The sequence below is a fragment of the Ambystoma mexicanum genome, chromosome 1p (genome assembly GCF_040938575.1).
Source record: "Ambystoma mexicanum isolate Mex_15411 chromosome 1p, UKY_AmexF1_1, whole genome shotgun sequence".
Taxonomy (NCBI): domain Eukaryota; kingdom Metazoa; phylum Chordata; class Amphibia; order Caudata; family Ambystomatidae; genus Ambystoma; species Ambystoma mexicanum.
In genome coordinates, this window is record NC_090921.1 from 873,234,989 (window position 1) to 873,258,403 (window position 23,415).

The 23,415-nt window shown below is 44.9% G+C and overlaps 1 protein-coding gene across 1 annotated transcript in view; it reads right to left on the reverse strand.

Moving 5' to 3' along the window:
- The window catches only part of VAT1L (vesicle amine transport 1 like), a 1,329,730-nt gene extending 1,320,609 nt beyond the window's left edge, over positions 1–9,121 (reverse strand). Inside the window, exon 1 of the mRNA XM_069652882.1 lies at positions 8,426–9,121. Coding sequence (XP_069508983.1) covers positions 8,426–8,658 — 233 coding nt within the window. The 5' untranslated portion in view covers positions 8,659–9,121. The remainder of the gene's footprint in view (positions 1–8,425) is intronic.
- Positions 9,122–23,415: the final 14,294 nt, after the last annotated feature.

Genomic DNA, 23,415 nt, shown 5'->3' on the forward strand with positions numbered 1-23,415 from the left:
TCTTATAAACAATTTGCAACACCGCATTTTCCATAGTGTACTGAGAGAAACTAGACCCAGTTCACGTCTCATTGCTTCGATGGGAACTGTGTTAGAAACTTTAAGAACTGGGACCCATATTTTGCCTTCTAATCTATCGAACCAAGACAAGTATTTAGCTTCAAAAGTTTCTAGGGCATAAAGAACTCCCGGAACAATGCTACTTTTATAGAGTTCGAGGAAACCTTTCAAGGAGTGTCCCCCCTTTTTTCCCATTTAGCGTTTAATAACGTTTCATTGTCCCAAAATCGTATTCTTTAGGGGATGTTCATAATCGGGATACCTAGATATGGATACATTCTCATCACTGCAATCACTTCATCATTTCAATCCCATATATATCCTTGCTTTTTTTCATGTGCAACTGCGACCCCATTATCACAATCTTGTTTTTTTACATTCATTCTCAGCTTATTTATCTTAGAAAACCCATCTAGGGCATTAAGCGTATGCTGCAGCCCTGATGGCGTTTTGTGCATGATAACAGTGTCATCAGCATATGACAACCAGCTGACTCCAAACCCACCACTTTTGAGTTGGTAGCCAAGCACATTACCAGGGGCATCCTTCATGTCTGCTACGTACAGATAGTATAGTATCGGAGAGTCTACACAGCCTTGTTTCAAGCACTTTTTTGTACCGACAGCTGAGGAAGATTGTAATGTATTATTGCATTTTTGTTTATTTATAAAGCACTTTACGCCAACGTGCTGAACAGAAATGGTACAGTAAACTGAAGAGCATATGCGACTAAACAAATCAAATCACTGGGCAGGGGAAGTCAATAGGAACATTTTAAACAAGCCCGAAAGAGATGAAAGGGGGAGGAAGAACTAATGAAAAGAGGGAGGAAGGTGAACAAACGAAAGCATGACTGGCTGCAGGGTGGATTAGGGACAGCAAGGAGAAATTGGGATTGTGAATGTGAGAGATGGGGACGAAAGTAAAAAGAAACAAGAGTGGAAAGATAAAGAGGGGCAAGACCATGTGCACATTTGTAAGCAATAAAAAGGAAGTGAAAGAGAAGTTCAGTTTCAAGGGACAGCCAGGATAAAGACTGTAGGGACACAGATATAGAGGAATGGGGAGAGACAGGTGAAAAAGGGTACAAATGGAGACTTTGAAGAGGAGTAAGTTGGTTTGTGAGAAGATCCTGTCATTCAGCAATTTGAAGGGGACACGAAGAGAGCCTCCTTATTTTCCCAGCTGGCGAAAAGAAACAATTAAAAGAATGGTAAGACCTGGAAAGAATCTTAATGCTGTGAATTATGAACAAACTTTATACTTTGGGGGCTGAGTATAACAAGCTGATCACTGTGGTTGTGGTTGACTCCCTTCTCCCGAATCTTACAGAGAGAACCTCAATGGCACCTGAGGACGTGGTAGTACAGAACCAAACTGACTGTAAAGTGGATTTCTCTCTGAAGAAGACCCTTGCGGATGACCAATTGTCTCTTCACACCTGCACCTATGTCTCCTACGGAGCAAAATGCTGGAGTATTTCCAAATACTATAAGACAAAATAGATGCTGGGGGAAGACTATTCGATGTCTACTGAGGAGAGGCACAAGCAGGCCAATGTTCTCCCTGATCTCACCTTCGATGCATGCGAGTGGCCGCTCTGATGAGGAGTAACTCATAGAAGCCAGGCATTAGATCCATGAGTTTGATTCAAAGACTGACATTGCCCAAAAATCAGTTGCCTTACATCGACCATTTCATGGGACTTAAGTCTTCCAGATAGCTGGATGATAGGGTGGCTGGGTCCATATGCAAGATAAACATGCAAGTATCCTGTGTTGCAAGACTTGTCCCCACGCACATAGGACGAGGTCGGTCCAGGCAGGCAGACCCTGCTAAAGTGTCTCAGCAGGTCAGGGGAGAACATTCTTCAAGGGCAGGTACAAGGATATTCCCAGGAAGTCTTGCGTGGGAGCCGGACAGTTGCAGTTCCATGCCAGTGGTTGCTGGAGAACATTCCGGAATGTCACCGGATAGAATTCTCAAATCCTGCAGTAGAGACAGGTCCTCCGGTCACCCCATTCCTTGGAATGCATTGAAAAGAACATCCCTCCTATCAGAACTACAATATCTGCAACAGAGGTGGGCCATCCAAAAGATTCTTCCTTACAAGAGAGGGTAGGGGTATTAAACAATAGTGCTTCAAGGGACTTTTGTTTAGTGATGAGTCTGAAGGGAGACAACATCTTTATCACAAAATTCTCATATAAGATGGAAAACCTTCATAGGATTATTCTACTCCTCAACCAGTGGCGTTTGATGGCCATGCTGGGACATGTTGAGCACTTATCTTCATGTCCCAGTTCACCACTGACACCATTGGTTTCTTCAGTTTGCAGTGGGCCCCAACCACTTCCAGTTTACGGCTTTCCCCTTAAGCTTTCTGTCATCTCCTCCGGTATTCTGTATGACTATGGGGGAGGGTTTCACCCTACCTCAATGACAAGTTAGTGTAGGGATCCTCTCAACTGAAGGTGGAGAGGGGAATGGATAGAACATTCTCCAAGCTGGGCTTTTATGGGTTTCTGATCAACCCCAAGAAATATCAGTTATGTCTCACTTAGAGACTTTAGTACATAGGTGCTATCTTCCACATGGACAAAGGGCTGGTTCAACTGCTAGAGGACCAGGCCCAAACCCTGAGAGAGCTAGTGGACCAAGCCCAGGCTCCGAGAAGTGATGCCAAGAGTGGGAGCATTTCTCCCTCTTCCTATGTCAGGATGAAGTTGTGACTACAGGACCTGACAGCTGCCACCTTTTTTTGCCACATCATGTGCCAGTCTTTACCTTCTTTCTCAGCTGTGTCATCTTCACAGGAAATGGGAGCCACAGACACAGGACTGGGGAAGCTAATTCCAATATTGATTGCCCTCAAGTCAAAGCTACTGTGGTGGTTGGAAACTGTGGTGACATGATGAAGTGATGGAGGTTCAATAAGGTGGAATGTGGGAGTGCAGAGAGAAAGGACGGTTGGAGAAAAGGACAGCTGCGCTTCATACTGTTTAGAAGGAGAGAGGGTCTTCCCACCCCCTTAGGCGATAAAAAATGAAAAATAAAAGCTAAGAGAGCACATCTGGGGAGAAGGGTCCCGGGAGGCACATAATGGAGGGTGTTGAACCATAATGCATGCCATAGAAACTTTATGATAGATGCGGTTGTAAACGCCATCTTGGTCAGTGGTAGCCATCTTAGAAGTAGGCCTAAGCGCGGCGAACATCATTTTGTGTGTTAGTATTAGATTCTCTTGCATGAGCGCAAACACCACCCCCACCCAGGCCAGATCTCACAGAGCCAACAAAATCCTCCACTGTTCTAAGAAAGTTACAGGCATTCACACCCAGGAAAGAATGCACCCTGCAATGTCATGATAAGGGAGCAGAGCGCCTCATGGCAGTACCATGCCAAGGGACATATAGCAAAGCCCTCCTGCCCCCGAAGATCCCACACAAGAAATACAACTTTGCCATGCTTTCATCCCATGACCCCTGCATGCCATGGCACCATCCAAACCCAGACCACTGACCATAAAACCCCTCGATCGATCACTAAAATCAGATGGTAAGGCTATCGCACCTCCAGAAGGTGGTCAGGTGATTTGTGCTACGAGGTGCAGGGTAGGATCAAAATGATAGCCTTAAATAAAGGTGGAGGACCTTGGGAGTCGCTGATCTGTCTGGGAAGCGAGTGAAGCATGTGAGTTAGTGTGACCTCGGCTCTACCCCATAGTCCATCCCTGTATCTGCCAGGTGCTTGTTACAGTGATTAAACAACAGTGTTTGTATTAGTAGCCAATTAATTGTCAGGCCAACTTCACCTCGGATAATGAGCACAGCAGCACCCATGTGGACGAAGATGAACAGATGAAAATGGACCAATGGCCTGGCATCCCATATGGTGCAGGCCCTAGTAGTACATAGCTCATCCAGCTAGAATCGTAGATTTGTACCTTATATGATTACGTCATTGGTGATGTTATTTGTGCTTATAATGTGCTGCATGTCCCTACAGAGCTCAGAATGCTTGGCGGCAGCAGAGTTCTTTGCTCATGCATTTGTATTTTGGAGAAATAAACACTTGCTATCCTTACAAGTGTGTCTTGGGCCTTTTTCCCTAGCGGGCTGTATTTTTTCTGGTGCGAGCGTGCAGGGGCGTACCTTCAATACTCCTTCATACTTACTGAGCCTAAATAAATATGAATAACTTTGCTCGCCTGTCATCCCATAGCCCTTACTACAGAATCATCAAATCTGCTCTTGGGGTTTCCCTTGAACCCTACTCTAGCACTCCTCTTGAACATGGATGTCAGCACTCTAAGATAGACGCCAGACAATGCAGGACCACAAGTCCAGGCAAGCGAGTGCCATGTCATCGAACTGCATGGAACTAGAGGCATTCATCTGAGCTCTTCAGTTCTTTGCACCCGATCACCAGTGTCAGGCACTGTTGGTTTGAATAGACAAGAACCCAGCACTGGCCTACGTATATCAGAATTCCTTGGCAGACAGTCTCCTCTGGGGTCTTTTTTTGGATCTCATCCAATCACCAGGTCTTTGGTCGTGCTGAGAATCTATATGTTTGCCTAGAGGAAGAACAGCCCTTGACCTACTTTTTTTGTTTTTAGCTCATTGACGTGGGCCCTGAGGGGTGGACTCCCTCTCCATTCCTTGGCTAGAAACCTTATTCATGTTTTTCCCAGCTCCTCTGAATCCCTGGACTATAAAACAAATTCAGGGAAAGCAAGTACAGGTGATCTGGGTTACCTGCCTTTGGCCTCCCCATTTTCTGGGTGTGGCTGTCACTCCTCGTCTGGTTCTTCTGTCTTTCCACACCCGTGTTCTTTCGTCAGGGTGGCTCTCTGTTGAACAGTATCCTAAGATGAGAGCTGTCTTGTTGTTGAACGGGAGGGTTTGAGATGCCAGGGGTTGCAAGGTGAGAAATACACCTCCTTATGGGTTTCTAAGAAGCATTCTACTGTTCGCTCGTATGAGCAGTATTGGAAGCCCTCTGTATCCTGGGAAGCAGACTGGGAGCCCTACCTCTCGAGTGTGATATCCAGGAATCTTCTGAATTTCTTCAGGATAATTTGGTTTGGGTCCTTCTCCTTTTCTCTTCAGCCCAGTGGGCTGCCATCAGAACCTTCAGGGACTCTGGGGGAGGAGTTATGTCATCCAAACCTATCATGGACGCCTCCCAAAAAGTTTGCTCTTGCTCACCGCAGAACTAGATCTTGGACACCAGCATGGGATCTCCCCGGGGTGTTGCCTGCACTTCAAGGTACCTCATTGGAGCACTTGGCTTCTCTGAATGTTGATTTCCTCACAATGAAAATTGTCTTCCTGATTGTAGTTACTTCAGCAAGATAGATGAGGGGGCTGTGGGGTCTCCTCTGAACCTCTTTGTGTTTACAAATCTCTCCTAGTGCTATCCCTTTGCGGGGTGATGCTGCCTTTAGACTGAAGGTTGTCTCCACTTTCCTCCTCCCTTATTGGAACATCATACCTCTCTCCCAGAGGTTCTCTCAGAAGATTACACCTTTACAGTGGTACATTTGGATGTGAGGGAGGATCCTATGTATGTATTGTTACAGAACTGCTTTTGTGACCTTTGACGCCTCTGTGAGAGGTCAAAGAGTGTTGGGGCTGACAATCAGCCAATGGCTGAAAGGAAGCTATTTGTGTGGCATATGCCCTGTGGCATCCCCCTTGCCCCACCAGGATGCAGGATCACTCATGCACAGTTCTGATGCTTTGATTTTGGAGATTTGTCAGCTGCCCATGTGAGCTTCCCCCTCTAACATTCACTGAAAACTATCACTTGCATCGGCCATGAAAGGAGGATATAGAATTTGCCCATGCTTTCCCACATGCAGTATCACACTGACATCAGGCATTTCTTGATTCAAATTATTAGTGGGTGTGAAGTATCTGGTGTCTGGTCTGTAGATTTTGTTTGAAGCAACTCGGATATTGGGCATTCTTCATGAGTAAGAACTGGGACGAAGAAGAGTAATGTGGAGGTAATGCCCTGGTTACTTACCAGAAATCTTCCACACTCCTCGTTCACCTCTTCTTCGTCCCTCCCACGATGTGCACCCCTTGCCCAAGGACAGGGTCACTTCGAGTTCCTGTTGAGTATTCCAGGCGTTTTATCGGGAAGTGCCCTCCCTCAGATAATGACTAACTCTTAGCATAGCTGGATTCTTTAATGAATAAATTCTGAAATTAGGAAGAGTGGAACACGGAGTATTGAAGATAATTGGTGAGAAATCCGGGCATTATTTCAGGTGTCATCCTGTCCCACATGGTTATACTTAGTTTAAAGTCAGCACAATCTCGTATATACTTTTTAGTTGCAGAAGATAGCGAATGAGATATGCGCAAGGCCCGTGCCAACATAAGTAAATGCACACTTCCAAACCGTTCAAGTAGATGTGTGGCAGTATCAGAGATTACAGATTGTCCTTGACTCGGGACACAACATCATTGCCATCAATGTATACTCAGGGTCCCAGGGTTCCCCACAAAGTCGTGTTACATAGTCACAGATGATCGCACCGGTTGATCAATGATAAGTGTTCCAGGGAGTTACCCAGGCAGACAGTCGTGTGTGATTGTGCAATTCTGGTCCAGGCTGCCCAGGTTCAAATGCCCTGCAAGCACAGTGTTGGAGTGTGCTATGATTGTGCTAGGGAGGTCATGTCGGCACATTTTAAAAGCATGTCTGCATAGGGTGAACATGTCACCAGGAGCCAGGTCAGAGTCCAATGTGCTGTCACTTTAGTGACACTTATGTTGAGACCGGGGAGTAGCGGGCTACACTGGGTCAGGCAGGCGCTTGTGATGCTGTGATGTCGTGGGTGGGTCAGAGGAGGTTCCGTGCACGCACACTCGATGTGCTTTGCAGACGGGGCACTGCAGGAGTGAACAACATTGTTACTCTGGCTGCAAACAGGTAACGATTTAAGGATCTCCATCGTGAATAAGCATCATATCAATCTGCGCAGAAGGCCTGCAAATGGGAGCACATTGGCATAATCAGGGCTTATCAGCAAGCCTGATATGGGGTAGTCTGCTGGTGAACATTGCACTTGGCGAGATATGGCTTTGGGCAACCGGGCATATTCCATACTGTACATCCTGGTGGAGCAGTTCTGTAATTGGGCACAGGTGCTCACGCGGGCGTCTCGGATTAAACTGCACAGTCACTCACACGCTGTGCTCGCTGTTGGCGTACTTGGGGCGGATCACAAAGGAAAACACATAGAAACGCCGATATGCATAAACACACACACACAGAGTGTACTGTACACGCTGCTGGCTATGAACTGAAGAGCGCTGTTGTTATTCTGGATATTTCAATCGAATTTGCTCGCTACCACAGAAAGGCAGGGCCCTCGTCGCGACCTATCGCGAGAAAATAGAAGTTGTCGCCTGTGCTTACACGCTTCTGATTTGGAAACCTTAAAGCAGCTGACGATAACATTCGAGGCAACTTATTCCCTGGGGCCCTTCTATTTTAACAAGTGTGTGTGCAACTCCCATTATGTACATACAGATGTGTTCTGGCAAGACCGTTAAATGTAACCAACTTTCTTTAATATTTGCTTTGGTCAGCTGTGTTAGAAGTATGCGAGTTTTATTAGATCGGTACGATAATTATTCATTGGTCTGACTAATAACCATTAATGGCTATTAATCAAATGATATAGTTGTTAACTATACGTATTGATCCAAATGTATTTACATTGTCGACTGTTTTTGTATGTGCAAGGTTAATAAACTATATCACACACACAAAAAATGAAGAGCGCTGTACACACAGGTACACTAAAAAGACTTGACATGTGGTATTGTACCAGTTACCGTATCTAATTATAAACACACAAACACACACGAACCAGGAAATTGACATTAAATGCACTCAATCTCGCCCCTCACTGCATTGTATTTGGTGTGAAGGGTTTATGTGGCTAGGTGGACTGGACGCTGATCTGATAGAAGAGTGAATATGGACCAGACTGTGATGTTGATTAAAACACACGCGCGCTGTGCCTGCTGTTGAGGGATCAAGGAGGTCACCGAGAGAGTGTTTATGAGAGCGAGGGGTAAGATCGTGTGTGCTCATGAGAGAAAGAGAGGGGTAAAAGGCCAAACAAGCACAGACACGGGCACGCTTAGACTTGGATATATTGTCGATAGAAACACACGTACTTACACAAGCAGACAGACAGCACACATGGTTCACCGCACAGAATGACAGACACGCATAGTTACGCAGACACACAGTCTCTCTCTCTCTCTCTCTCTATCTCTCCCCCTCTCTCTCTCTCTCTCTCTCATATGGGATAGTGAATATTATACTGGACCATGCTTTGACTCGGATCTTGACCTCCCCTTCTTGGAGCACCGGCAGGACTCTCTTGGCCACACGCAGTTTGTTGAGACCCCCGAAACCGGAAAGCATCACCGCTCGCATCAACTGAGGGTCAGCGGGGGTCGGCACAAGGGGCAGAGCGCACAGGTCTTTCTCCTCCTTGCACACTTCCGGCTCGATCATCTTCTCCGTCTCCTCGGCAGTCTCAGTGCCATCCTTCGCCATCACGGGAGCCGAGGTCAGTCCTGGGGCTGCTGTGTGATATCACGGCTTTCGGGGGTCTGGGCGATGCTCTGTGGGGTTGTCGTGACACCTGCTACAATAGTCGCTTAACGGAGGGTGGGTAGCTGCTGTGGTGTGTGACGGAGGACAGATGATTCACAGGGCTCTGATTGGTTGTAGGGTAGCTTCAGGGGTGCTGGCCGGGGTGCTGGGGGGTCCTCTCCTCCTGTTGCATGCGATGCTCGGGTGTGCAATGGCTGCAAGCTGCTGGTCCTCTGCTTTACCGTAATACGCGGTGTCACAGCGACCACATTCCCAGCAAAGGCTCTTCTTGTGCACAGGGTCACCCCTCTATGGACGATGAGCGCCCTCTGCCTGCTATTTACCTAAAACGCCAAGAAATCGGCCGAAGAAACCAGTGATCGCCACACACCTTGTGCTGCATCGCGATCCAGTGCCCAAAGATGGGCGTGGTTTGCACGGCATTAACACGATGAGAAAAATTCCCACACGTTACATCATTTTAATGAAATCCATGAATTGCAATAGCAAACCCCAGCCCCTGTCTCTTGATCAGCCTTAAGTTGCCATTAGCACGCAAGCCACGCGTTATTAATTGTAGTGTCATCGTTAAGGCTTCTCGCGCGTCGCTTATTGGTTTGTGAATTAAACATCTTTACTGGATGGCTAATATCTTCAAAATACATAACCAATAACACACCCCGCCCGAAAGCACGAAAATTGCCATAAACGCCTTGTCACTCAAAATGAACACTTGCAAACATTTCTGCCACCAACTCCTTGTCCATGTTTTATTGCGCGCACCAATCCAAAAGAAAGACATCGCTGCGGTCACACTGCCCTGATTACTCCTCATGAACACTGGGCAAGTGGCATTAGCATACGAGCTCCTTGTCATACTCACTGGTTTGAGAAACCGAAAAGAAACACAGAGAAAACAGTTTTGTATTTCGTATATTGCAATTGTTTTTTGCTTTGTTGTAATCAATGAGTTAACATAGTGTGTGACCGTGGAGACCACCCCCCTCAAAATCCCCATCCAAATCGCCCTCAACATCCCCCTCCAAATCGCCCTCACAGCTCACATTTTGCATCAACGCCAGAGGCGTTGCTAGGGGGGGCTAAGGGGACTATAGCCCCTGGTATTTTGGTTGTAGCCCCGGATAGAATCTCAGGAGCTTCAACCAAAAGCCTAGCTAGCCCCCAGTCCCGACAGTTCCAACATTAGCGTAGCCCCAGGTCTTTTCCAGACCTAGCAACACCCCTGATCAACGCAGTAGTCATTTCTCTCGTATACATTTTTGGTGAAGTTTCCTCACCTACATGTACCTCATTGGGCCTGGAAAAGTGTAGGAGACACCGGGATAAACAGTCATCATACTGATTTCCACATTGGACATTACAGGGAAAATGCCACATCACCATGACTCAGCATAAACATAAAACACATATATTTCAATCGTCACTTTGTAAATTAGCCAGAAACACTGCTTTTGTAGCCTAGTTCCATATGTCATGTCATGTGAGCGACATTTGCAGGAGTTAGCATCATATGCCCGGGTAATCACCTCATGAGCGATATGCCCTTCTCATTTTCATGAGGTGTGTCTCAGTTGTGGCCTGCAAGGACGTCATTTCACCAAAATGCAAGGGGTAGCACAAGTGACATCACACGACCCTTGACCTCTGATGACATCACAGGTAGTGTTGTCATTGACCACACCCCGAAGGGACATCACGGGAACCGATGGTGGAACACGACCTTTCACCCCTTGACAAAACAGGAAGTGGTATCACATAGCATTGTTTCTAAGTAAACTATGAAAAACATGGTTTCAATATCGCTGATAAGTGATATACTTTTCATACAAAAATGGATCACCATATGCATCATTAATATTTGCGCGTATAGGCCTATTTACCAAATTACTGTGAATGCAACCAGACCTCCAAGCAGGGGTGTTGCTAGGTCTGGAAAAGACCTGGGGCTACGCTGATGTCGGAACTGTCGGGACTGGGGGCTAGCTAGCCTTTTGGTTGTAGCTCCTGAGATTCTATACAGGGCTACAACCAAAAGACCAGGGGCTACAACCCCCTTAGCGCCCCCTAGCAGCGCCTCTGCATCCAATGGCAAACGATAATATAACGATATTAATGATAATATAGATTAAGCGCTTCATATAGAACAAATTTACATACGATATCAGCCAACCCATGTTGGTACTCATTTATCAACTTCAGCAGGATGAAAGTCTGAGTTGACCTTGCCGGGAGCCGAACTTGCAACCTGTAGATCACAAGCACATTGCAGCAGCGGGCGCTCAAACCACTGAGCTATCTTGACAACTATAGCTATCAGAAAACCAGCCACCCCAGAAGCATAGAGCCACATGCTGCTGACCACAGCCCAGGAGCCTCAATTTAAAAAAAGAAAACGATTTTATTTAGGGGTAGCAAGGGAGACCACAGGGGTAGGAAGGGAGACCTTAGGGGTCGCAGTTGCGACCCCCGGCGACCCTTAAATGACATCCCTGCCTGTAATGCAATTTACCTGATTTGACGATGTAACCCTGCGCTACTCACTTGCCTGATTTTACCATGTAACCTTCCTGATCTGACCTTTATCCTTACATTACTTTTTTGACTGCTGTAGACCCCATAACATGAGGTGTGTCTCAGCTGTTGGCCTGCCTGTAATGCAATTCGCCTGACATGACGTTGTAACCCTGTGCTGCTCACTTGCCTCATTTCACCATGTAACCTACCTTGTATGACCCTACTTACCATGTAACCTGACCTGACCTAAGCACTTGTACGATGTAATGATTGTAACTACATTTGTTACTTACATAAGCAGCTACTGTAACCATCCTCTTAAGCACAAGCGTCCATATACTTCCGGGTTAGGTGCGCTATATAAGTATCAAAATAAATAAATTAAATAACAAAGGGTAGATCGCTAATTTGTGAAGGGTCACTAGTGCTGTAGGGCAGTTTCTTCCCCTGTATACTTAGAGCAGTTAAGACTTTTCCCCAGAGGGATCAGCCATTTCTTTAAGATATCTTGATACCTTAAAAAAAAATAAGGAAATATATATAGTCGATCCTCCACTTGTCCATTGCTGCACCAAGGGTTGCCCTCTGGACAGTCCACCTGGAGGTAACTAAATGAATGGGCAAAATATTGAAGAGAAGTTCAGTAATGATTATGCAATCCTATGCCAACGTTACCATATCAAGATAGGCAGGACACAAATACTGATCCAATATCTGATGATATCTACTGATTGTGAGTTTGTGCAATTCATCTGGCCACCCTTGTTGCATGTTATTTTTAATCAGAATAGATTAAAGTGGAAGATCCGCTTCTAGCGTGGAGTCCTGGGATCCAAGATAACTGGGGCTCCTCGCCAATACTCTTTAGGGTTGTTCTCAGGTCAGACAGCCACGTTACTCTGTGAGAAAGTTTGAGTGCCCATGATCTTTTGATGATTGTCTAAAGTAAGGGACCCATTTCTTAGGGTTACATTTTTACCCACACTTTATGACCCCTCACCATTATTAAATCCTGGCAAATTAGATGCCCCAGACTCATTGTGGACTAGAATACTACTGGCAGAGTTAGAAACTCTGAGGATTTGTCTTTGGAACATATTTTCCACAATCTGTGGTATATGTCTTGGCTTTAGGCTCCAAACGTCACTGCCATAAAGTGCCTGTGCCACTGCCTTGGAACTGTAAACATTGATCAATGCCCTGCAAAACTAGTGTGTGTTAACTCAGCTAAGGGAATATATAGTACCCGTGGTCTGCTGCATACACCACTGAGACTTCCCGCAGTGGGACAGAAATCTACTATTAAGCGAAAATCGAACCCCATTTAGTTGAAGAATGAGACTAATCCCAGGCTCATACCTCCTATTTTAAATTGCATACTCCGCCTCTTCATTTTTTCTGCTACCATTTCCTTGTACTTGCCCACATTCACCACTAGATCCATCTCTTTGAAAAATGCCTGAAAAGTGTCTAAAAGGTTGGTCAATGCCTATTCAGTTTTGCTAGTACAGCAGCATCCTCCCTCCAAAAAAGCCAGTGCAACAGCATCATCCTCACAAACAAAATCCAGTACAACAGCATCATCCCACCAAACAAAATTCAGTGCAACAGCATCATCCCCCCAAACAAAATCCAGTACAACAGCAACATCCCCAAACAAAAGTAGTGACATCCAGCCTGAACCGATTTTTGCGGCATCCAGTATTATGTTTTGTATGTGTCGATCCAATGGCACAAGGATGCATTCCTGTGTGACCCCTCCTGTTACTGTAACATTTTTAGTACATTGACCCAGAGCTCTCGATCAAACTCAAGCAATGTTGTTATTGTGTAAAAGGCCCATCATGTGATTTTCTTTTTAACTCTTTATTTAAATTTTCAAAAAACAATAACAAGCCACTAGGCAATACATACGTAACATATTCAGCACATCAATAAAAAACCATCATTAACAACAATTAGCAATCAAACCAAGAGCAATATTACATGTAAACAAATAAATCATCAAGACAATTAATAACTAATCGATGGTATAATAGTAAGCAATGTAATGAACTAATAAAAACACGAAACATAAGACATGACAAAACCCAAACCCACAAACAACACAAACAAAAACACGCACCCCACCAAACAATATCAAATAATGTCTTATACACTTTGTGTAATCATTATTAGTACCCGGCGAGGGCGTAATCAGAATGAAAGAGCCATTCTGATTGACCCTCGCCGATCAATTACCAGGCCTGGAATCCCTCTGTCAGGATTCCATGGCCTTTGTCACCGGCGGGGGGCGTGGCAGCCCCTCAGCCAACGAGGAAGCTCAAAGCGGGGCCATCCCCACTACGAGCCTCCCCACGGCTGAGAGGCTACCTTCGCCCCCCCGCCGGGGACTGAAGTAAGGCTTTTTTTCCCTCCCCTTTCCTCCCTCCCCCAACTCCCTGCCCTCCCCACCCCACTTACCTTCTATCCCTTGGTCCCCGGCAGAGGACGATGGCAGCCTCCTGCCGTGTGGAGACTCAGAGAGGGGCCATCCCCGCTCTGAGTCTCCACACGGCTGGAGGGTTCCATTGGTCCCCCGCTGGGGACCCAGGCACGTTTTTTCCTTTTTTCCATTTTTTCCTCTTCCCCTCCCTTAAGCCCTCCCAACGACACTTACCTTCTTTTTTTTTCAGGAGCCTACGCGCTGGAAACGCTTCTGTCCATCATTTCCGCTCCCGATGGCCACCATGGAAAGGGAAAACGGACCCTGTTTTCCCTTTCCCGGTGGCCATTTTAATTGCTGTTTTTTTTTTTCCCAAAACGCTGCAGCGTTTCGGGACAAAAAAAAGCTTTTAGTGCCCTAGTCACACAGTTTTTGCGGGCTGGGGTACCAATAGCTATATGCCCATCGCGGCGTGGGCATTACCGACTCAGGTAATGCCCCCGCCGCTCGGGGCATATTGCTTTATTAATAAAAGTCATTAAATGGTCCCCACTGTTCCTTATATGCATCCACTCTATGTTGTTTATCAAAATGTATCTTTTCAAAGCTTGAGAGAATATGTACATTAACAAGCATTCTGCCACACATGGTTTTTTCCTGGTTTTCCAGACTTAAAATTTGTCTGGTTTCAACCAAGAGAACTTTGTTAACCCAACACAATGTTGTATAATCAATACACCTACAATACATTGGGGATTTCAGAAGCACTGTAGATGGAGTTCTCGGAAATATATTATTCCATATCATATCAATTCTATCTAAAATGTCATTCCAAAAATCCCTCAATATATATATTCCAAATATTATTGTACATCATATGTAACAAGGTACCTTTCTCTTTCTGGCATCCCCAGCAACTTTCACTTTCTGGCAATTGTAATCTGTGCACCCAAACTGGTGTCTAATAAAGGCGCCCCAATATCTTTTGATGAATGTAATGCAGATTTAAGTCAACCTTCGCCTTCCACAGACTATCCCATTTCTTAATTGAAATAACCCTGTCCAATCCCTCAGACCAAGTAAGTCTCAACTTTTCCCAAGACCCTGTCAAATGATCCTCTAATGCAGTGGTATTCAAACTGTGGGGCGCGGCCCCGCAGGGTGTCACGGCCGCATCCCTGGGGGGCCGTGAGAGACCAGCATGAAATGTAAAAAAATGTTTTTTTGTTTTTTTTAGGTTGGAAGAAATGTCAGGGGCGGCTCACATGGTCGGGCAGAACCATGAAACTGTCTCAGACACCAATGAAAAAGTAGCCCGCAGTTGTAAATGGATATTCATTCCTTTAGTCACAGACTGTCAGAATAGTACCCAAGGGGTGCTTTGTGTTAAAAAAGTAAATTGTGATATTTAAAGAATATTTATTCAGCAACAATGGTGAAAATGACTAATTGCTCAATGGTCAAAATCTAACTGCATAGTGATGTAACTCATCAAACTGGCCCACATTGGCCAAAAAGGTGGCCCCTTTTTAAATGGACCACACTAGCATTTTCTATTTTTGATACATGCATTGCCCTATTGCCCTATACGCCAGTCCGAACCTGGCGGCTCATCCATAATGGCGAGGGGGTGGCCACCCAGTGGCCCCCTCACCCATTATGGAGGAGCTAAGGAGCCAGCCCAGTGAAACAATGAGCACTCCCTCAGCTGCTTTCTCCTGCCGAGGGAGTGCTCCTGGGTTGGCTGAACTGTCAAAGGGAAACATTAGTTCCCTTTGACAGTTCTGTTCAGTGAACCAGCCGCACATGCTCACTGAGCCATGAAAGGCTGGGGAGTTTTGCTTCGCCAGCATTGCACAGCTCATTGGAAATGCTGGCTGGGGCACTTCATGTCTGTATGTGCGAGGCTGAGCTTCTGCGCCTCCTTGTACATACGGACAGAGCAGCCTGGAGCGGGGCGTTTCAGCACCCACGTGCAGGCCTCTGCAGAAGGTACGTTTATGTTCATTTTTTTAAATTTAAGCATGTTTATGGATGCGTGTATGCTTGTGTTATGAGTGAGTGTAGGGTGATGGATGCTTGTGTGAATGATAGTGATTGCTGTATGAATGTGTGTGTGTGTGTGTGTGTGTGTGCTAGTTTGTTGTGGTCCATTGAGCTGATTTTGGCAAGTGGTGGATAGAGGGGGAAGGAGGGTTGTACAACAAAGGTATTTTAGAAATGCCTAAAAGCCTTTGTTGCACAATCCCCCTACCCACCTGCCAAAATCAGCTCTCCTTCTGAGGCGCTGTGGAGCCCAGTGAACAGGGATGGTGTTTTTATACTGGATTTCTATCATAGATGTCCAGTCAAAAATACCATGCTTTCCCCCTTGGCACCCCAATGCCTTGCATACACACATAATCATGTTGATTGTGGAAGGCCGAGTGGGGCCCAGGGGACAGGGATGGTATTTCTTTACTGGACATCTGTTATAGATATCCAGTAAAACATGTCATGCCTGCCCCCTGCAAACTGTTGAGCTATTTACCCATTTCTTTTTTATAGCATGCTCTTCAATTCAACCTTTTAACCCAATATTTTAAAAAGGAATCATGGGGGAAAACCCCCCGATCCCCTCTTGATTGGTTCAGACTCCCTCACTGCAATCGGTCGCTCAGGCATTTTTGGGGGAAATAGTTTTGGCCCTCCACTTCAAAAATTCACCGGCCGCCACTGGCCCTCAGACTGTGTTGGGAACGGAATTAGGGGAGCCCAGGGACTGTTGTGGTGGGAGCAGGGTGGGGAAAGCCCATGATGTGTTATGGGGTGAGGAGAGCCCAGGGACTGGGTAGGAGTGGGATGAAGGAGCCCAGCGACTGTGATGAGAGCAGGTGGGGGAACATAGGACTAAACTGGGAGTAGGGTGTGGTGACAGCACGCAATAGTGGTGACAGCCCGGGAGGATACCTCAGTGACAACCTGCTTGCCTTGGAAGCAAGACAACACGAAGCAACGCAGGTTTGATCCCCGGGTCCGCGCTTAGAAACCTCAGGGTATTAAGCGCATTATAAATAACATATCATATCATACAGACTGTCCATTTGTATTTTGGGGGGGTCCTGGCCTGCCCAAGGTTTGTTCCAGCGGGGGCCCGGCCAAAAAAGTTTGAAGACCACTGCTCTAATGGAAAAAGTTTAAAAAATGTTGACATTTTATGTGGACCAATCTTTAGGAGGCTACACCTTTCAGGCCTCTGTGTCATTGGAACTTCCACCACCTGTTGTGTTTCCAAAATTAACGCCTTCAATAATCTATATTTCCTCAACTCCCTCTTATGTAAGCCAAATTTCCCCCTCAAATGTTCAAAGGTTGTCATTCTTCCATCGCACCAGATATCCTCAGTTAATAATATACCACTGTTAATCCAACTCCTCCAACATAACATTTTGTTATTAATCTGCAAGCCTCACTATGAAAGAACAATCCTTGTCCACTTCCTAATATCAGTGATGTTACAGCATCCTTGGTGGCAACCACTGTCTGCAAGCTAGACACATTTTTAGGTAATTTCCCCAATGATTATAAACTCTCAATATGGTACGGCCTAATTTTTTGATTTTCTATTTGCGCCCATAAGGGAGTCGCAGGACTATCCATGGTGAAATAAGTTATCGATTTTTGAAAAATAAATCCTTTGCAATAATTTTCAAGGATAAGGTAACCAAATCCCCCCTCTTGCACACGACGAACCAAAATATATATCAAGTTATTTCCGGTTTCTTACCAAGCCCCCACAGAAATTCCTGGAACACCTTATCAATACGCCCTAAATTTCTCTTCATAAACTTAACTGGGAGTGACTGAATGATGTATTGGATTTTTGGCAGTAGAACCATTTTAATCACATTAATTTTCGCCCAAATACTCATCAAAAGTCTTCCCCATTTGCAAATGTCCCTACGAAGAACCTCTATTACTTTATCGACATTATATCCAAACAGTCTCTTCAAATCCCTTACAAGATATACCCCTAAGTATTTTACAGTACCATTCTCCCATTTCCAGTTCCAATCCATCCAATAATTACGAATAGGGGTGTTCCTAACAGTAAAAACTACAGTTTTCTCCCAGTTGATCTTATAACCCGAAAGAAACCCAACCTTTTCAATCATGTGTTTTAGAATAGAACCTCCCTAATTTGGATTATCAAGAATAGGAGTAACATCATCTGTATAGGCTAGTACTTTGACTTCTTCTTCCCCTACCTTTAAACCTTTCAGTATCAGACGTTGTCATATATAAATCGAAACAGGTTCCAGTGCCAAATTAAAGAGGTAAGGAGACAACGGGCACACCTGTCGTGTACCTCTGAACAGATTAAAAGAAGCTGGCAAATCCTCATTCACCCAGACTCTAGCACTAATATCCAATTGTAACGCCCGTACAGCATTAATAAACAAGGGTCCAAAACGCATTTTCACCAATGTATAATTTAGAAAAGTCCAATTTACCCTGTCAAAATCCTTCTCGGCATCTAAAAAAATAAATAACAGTTCCTCAACCTCTGAGCTTGTTGAATTCAAAGCATCTAGGAGCATTTTAATATTATCATAACCATAGCGCTGTTTCATAAAACCAACTTGTGTTCTATCAATCAGATCCCCAATATGCTTATCCAATCTGTTGGCCAGAATCTTCTTAAAAATCTTCACATCCACATTGAGCAATGATATAGGACGGTAATCCCAACACTTAGATGCATCTCGTCCTACCTTAGGGATCACTATAATCATAGCCTCTTTCATCAAGGGACATATAGAACTTTCTACTAGAAAACGATTGTAAAGAACACACAATTCTGGCGCTAACTGAACATCAAAACATTGATAAAATTCATCTGGTAGTCCGTCCACGCCTGGGGATTTCCCAATTCTTAAACCATTAATAGCCTGCATAACTTCCGAGACAGAGATTGGGGCATCTAGAAACAATCTATATTTATTAGAAATGCAAGGAATGTCCATTTTTGCAAAAAAGTCATTTAGTTCACGTTCTAGTGGGGTATGGTTCTCAGTATATAGTTTGGCATAAAAAGAACATAAACTTTCACTTATCTCTTTCGTTTTAACTGCCACACCACCCAAACCATTATCAATTTTTTGAATATTTGAATAAAGGACCTTTCTGAGAAACCCTTCAGTTTATTGGCCAATAATCTACCCCTACGGACCCTTTCCTCCCATTACCGTTGTCTCAAATAAAAAACACCTCTATCTGCTTGAGCATCAATTTCACATCTCAGTAATTCCATCGCCTTGTCAACCTTAATACGATCCTCTTCAGATCTTGAACGAGCATCATTTTTTTGCAAGTCACCTAACTCCAATTCAAATTCCTTCAGTTTGATTTGCCCATTTTTCCTTACTCTAGCAGTCCAATTCATCAAATCCCCCTGAATTGAGGCTTTAAATGAGTCCCATACCAAAAGACTATCAGCTGAGCCATTATTCTCTGAAAAGTAGTTCACTATAGAATTACATAAAGCCTTCGAAGCTATTTCCTCCTTCAGGATGAATGGTTTAAGCGTCCACCTACAGAAATCTTGTTTGTTCCGACCCAAGTTTAGTTTAATCCCAACTAATGAGTGATCTGAGAGATGTTGCTCACGAATATCTGCCTCTAATACAGCCTCGACTAATTTATCAGAAACAAGAACAATCTTTTCTAGAAAAAGAATTGTGAACCGGGGAGTAAAATGAGAAGTCCTTTTCCCCATGATGTAGATTTCGCTAGACATCAACCAAGTCAAACATATCAATACATTCCCGAAATTCCTTACTTGATTTCTGTCCAGTGAAGGAGCATGTTGAAGATCTATCCAACTTGTAATACAAAACGCAATTGACATCTCCACCAATCAGGTAATTTAACAATCTCCCGGCCCCCCAGGTGTCCCTATATTACATAGAATTGACAGTGGTTTGTTGCAATTAATATAATCAAAGTCTGTAGTCATGTCAGTAAAGCCATATCAAGTTTTTAATTGAAAATTTTGTTTGATTTACTTATCAGGAAGTGAAAAGTAAGGCTTTAGTCGAGTGTTCTAGCCTGTGGCTGAAATCCCAATTGATTGGGGGTTATGATCTTCTTTTCATCTGCTCAGTGCATCATCCTTTTATGGAGTACTCTCTCAAAGACGTTAGAGTGGGTATCAAGGTATCAGATTGTCCTGCTACAGCTCAGAGCCGATTTTGAGCCCTTATTACACTCGTAAATAACTTCCGCAATCGTCCATGCATACAGAATTCTAAGGTGTGATTAATGCTGCTAAACACTTGAGGGAACAATGTTTGCCATAAAATAGAATCATGTTTGGCAAGTTCCACAGGAAGCCATTCCAGTCCCCGGGCCAATACGTTGTTTATTAATAACCACTTGTACTTCCTGGTGTCAGGCTTCACCCCTGGAAGGTATGGCATGCTTGGAGGCATTAGTATACCTAGCAGGGACTGGCAGTGCATTCTAGTCTACCCCCAATATGGCCGCCACAGGTATATCTGAGAGCCACGCCCCCTATGCTGTGCGTTGTATCCGTCGCTTAACTACCGACGTTGCTGTGTCTCTCACAGTTCCTCCTCTCTTTGCTTGTTTACCCGAGCGATAGTGTATTTTTCTCCGCCTTGCTCCGACTTTGTGTCTGCATTACCTTCTGTTTTCCTCCTTCTGTTCCGTCTCTCTCGCTCTCTCTCTCTCTCTCTCTCTCTCTCTCTCTCTCTCTCTTTCTCTAGGTGTCCTCTGTTATTCATCTCATGCTTGGAAGCGGTCCTCGTCCGCTCGTTCTTATTCCTTCCTCTTTTGCTTTTCATCTGCAGCTCCTGTCTTTCGCCGCCTGCTTATCCTTTCTATCAGTCTGTGTTAGCCAGTCTTTCTGCCTGCTTAGTATTTCTTTCTCATGCTGTGATCTATCTATCTCTGCGGTCCTTACCGCAGCGTTCTACTGTTCTTCCCTTTTCTTTCCTTCTGCAGCTACGGCGTCCGCATCCTAGCTCCTCCTTTGCTTCTATTCTTTTCTATCCTTTTCAGTACTTGGGTTCTTGGTGGTAGTTCTCACTTACCTGTAAATACCTACCTGCACTTAGTGAGATCTGTTGTGTTCTGGTTTCTTCTGTTCTTGCTGTACTCTGTCTTCACTCCTTTGGTTATCCTTCTGTTCTCCCTTGGATGACTGCAATCCACGCCTGCATTGTGGTTTACCTGCTCAACTCTGCGCAGAGATTTCTCTGCACTGTATCCTGGGTCACACCAACAGAGCGGTGCTCTTGCTTCATTGCCTCTCTGCTTGATTAATATCAGTAGCAGTCCTGGAGGCTATTTCCTCCGGTACCAACGTCTTGGAGGACATTCCTTTTCCAGAGAATGGACTACATATCCCAGAGTTCAGTGGCTCAACCTTCTCTCTCCTTCTGTGGAAACTTTCAGTAGTCATTAACATAGAACGGCATCCTCTTCTACCAAGCAAAGAACCATTCAACATCTTACTACCAGGGGTTTGTGTGCCAATCAGCTTTTTCCCTGGTCTGGGGTTTGGCTCCTCGGGGTCCGCCGAGGACAGGTATCAGTCTCTGCCAAGGTGGCCTCTGAGGGAGCCATACCTTACTTGCACGACAAGAAAGATAAAAGACTCAAGGACAAGAAGGATCCTGAAGCCAAGAGATCTCGCCAGAAGAAGACTTCAGAACACTGGAACAGCTCTTCAGAAGCATCAGGTGAGGAGAAGGTTCGGGAGGGTAGGTAACGTTGTGACACCTGGGTAGAAAAGACTAACCCAGATTCTAGGCCAGCTATTTCAGGAAGTAGCTGGGATTCACGTTGATTCACACTGGTCCAATCATGATAAGCACAATAGGGTGGTCAAAGTGATTAAATCACAGAGTGACGTTGATGCCAGATTCAAGGGCTTTACCTCTCCCAAGTATATAGCTGACGTCCACAAACATAGACGTTGATATCTCTCTATGGCTGAATAATGCAAAATCTCCCACTGTCCAAGGAAATACCCTCTCTTAGGCCTACTTAAGAGGTTTTTGTACTTTTCTTTGCTGTGCTGATACCAATTGTTATCTCCGGTTCCGGAAGCACCTCAAGACCTTCCTCTTTGCCTCTGCCTTTGCCACCCATCTACCCTGTTGATCTGTTTCTTCTCTTGGCATCGTGCACCTGGCCACCTTCTGTCATTCAGGCCCAGGTACCTTCTCACCCTGCCACTCTCCTGCACTGCCCCCAGGTCACCCCCTGCACTAGGGTTCTGTATATGTACCCATACAGCCCCCCCCCCCACATTTCTTCTGCACTTATCAGATATACCTTATGTGACTTTCACCTGCCACTTGCTGGCTGCACTACTATGGTTTATCGCCCTTATTTATTTATTTTATTTAATATTTATTCTGTTTCTCTCCTCTGCTCTGCACTTTGCACTCCCCCCTTCCATGCACTTTCCCCCTTTTCCATGCACTTGCGCGTTCTTAAATGTCACTGGGCCTAGTAAGATCGCTGGTTTCTTTTTTTGTTCTCCCTTGTTCCCCTCCCTTTTTGCCTGGTCGCGATCTGAAACACTTGTGTACGAGCGCGATATAAATAAAATACCATTTCATATGATTTCATGTTAAGTTTTACATTTCTTGTCTTGCGATCTTACTTTATTAACCCATCTCAGCTTCATGGGGGGGGGATAATTCTACGGAACAGAGTTCTCAACAGTCTTTACCAGTGATTCAAACCAAGACACAAAATTAAAATAGTAGGAGCTTCCGTCCAATAAGTTCTTTTATCAAGGATGTATGCTTTGATGATGTCAAAGTATGTGGCCTCAATGAGACCAAAGTTCTACCTAGTGCTCCACCCATGATCTCTAATGTCCATATAGTCAAGACGATGTGAGTTGGAGGTAGAACAAATAGCTGGAGATGGTTCACCAAATTTAAGCAAAACAATCAACAAATTATGGTCACTTTCCAGTATGTTCATTACTTTACTCCAAGATTCAAAGTTCATTAGAATATAATGAATAGGGTCTCAGCATGAGGAGTAACAAACATTGGGGCTGCTGGTCTATCCAAGCTTGTTATTCTAGAAAGTATTCTCAAGCCGCAAGTACTCATCTCTTCTAATGGTGGAAGGACAGCACCACCCTTAGCTAGCAATAACAATTCCATCGGTTGGATTAACACCGGTTTGACTGCACCAGTAGCTCAGCATTTTTTAGGGCTTTTGCCAGGAAAATGGCCTCTCAATTAATATCCAAAAGACCAAGGCTTTGGTCCTCAGATGGAGCAGGATGAGGAAACAACCCAAAGTTAGACTCACCTTAGGGGACCATCCGATTGAACATGTGCATGCCTATGACTATCCGGGTTTAAGAATTAAAGATGATTGCACATGGTCTGACCAACTGAGCAAAACTGGGTTGGTGCTTACTAGGTATAGTTGTGCCCTAGCCAAATTTACCAGAGAGCAAGGGGGAGGGCTCTGGGGGTAATGCTAGAGGCCTATAAAGCCTAGGCCAGGCAGGCAACGCTCTATGGTGCAGAGCTGTGGGGATGGTCAAGCATGCTGACTCTGGCTATAATTGAAAATAAGTTGAAAATCAGTCATATAGCTCATTAGAAGCACCCCAAATATCATCAGACATGTCCAGTTGCTGCTTCACATGAAAAGACAATGGGCCTCATTACGAGTCCGGCAGTAGCCGAGGCGGTAAAACTGCCTGGTTACCG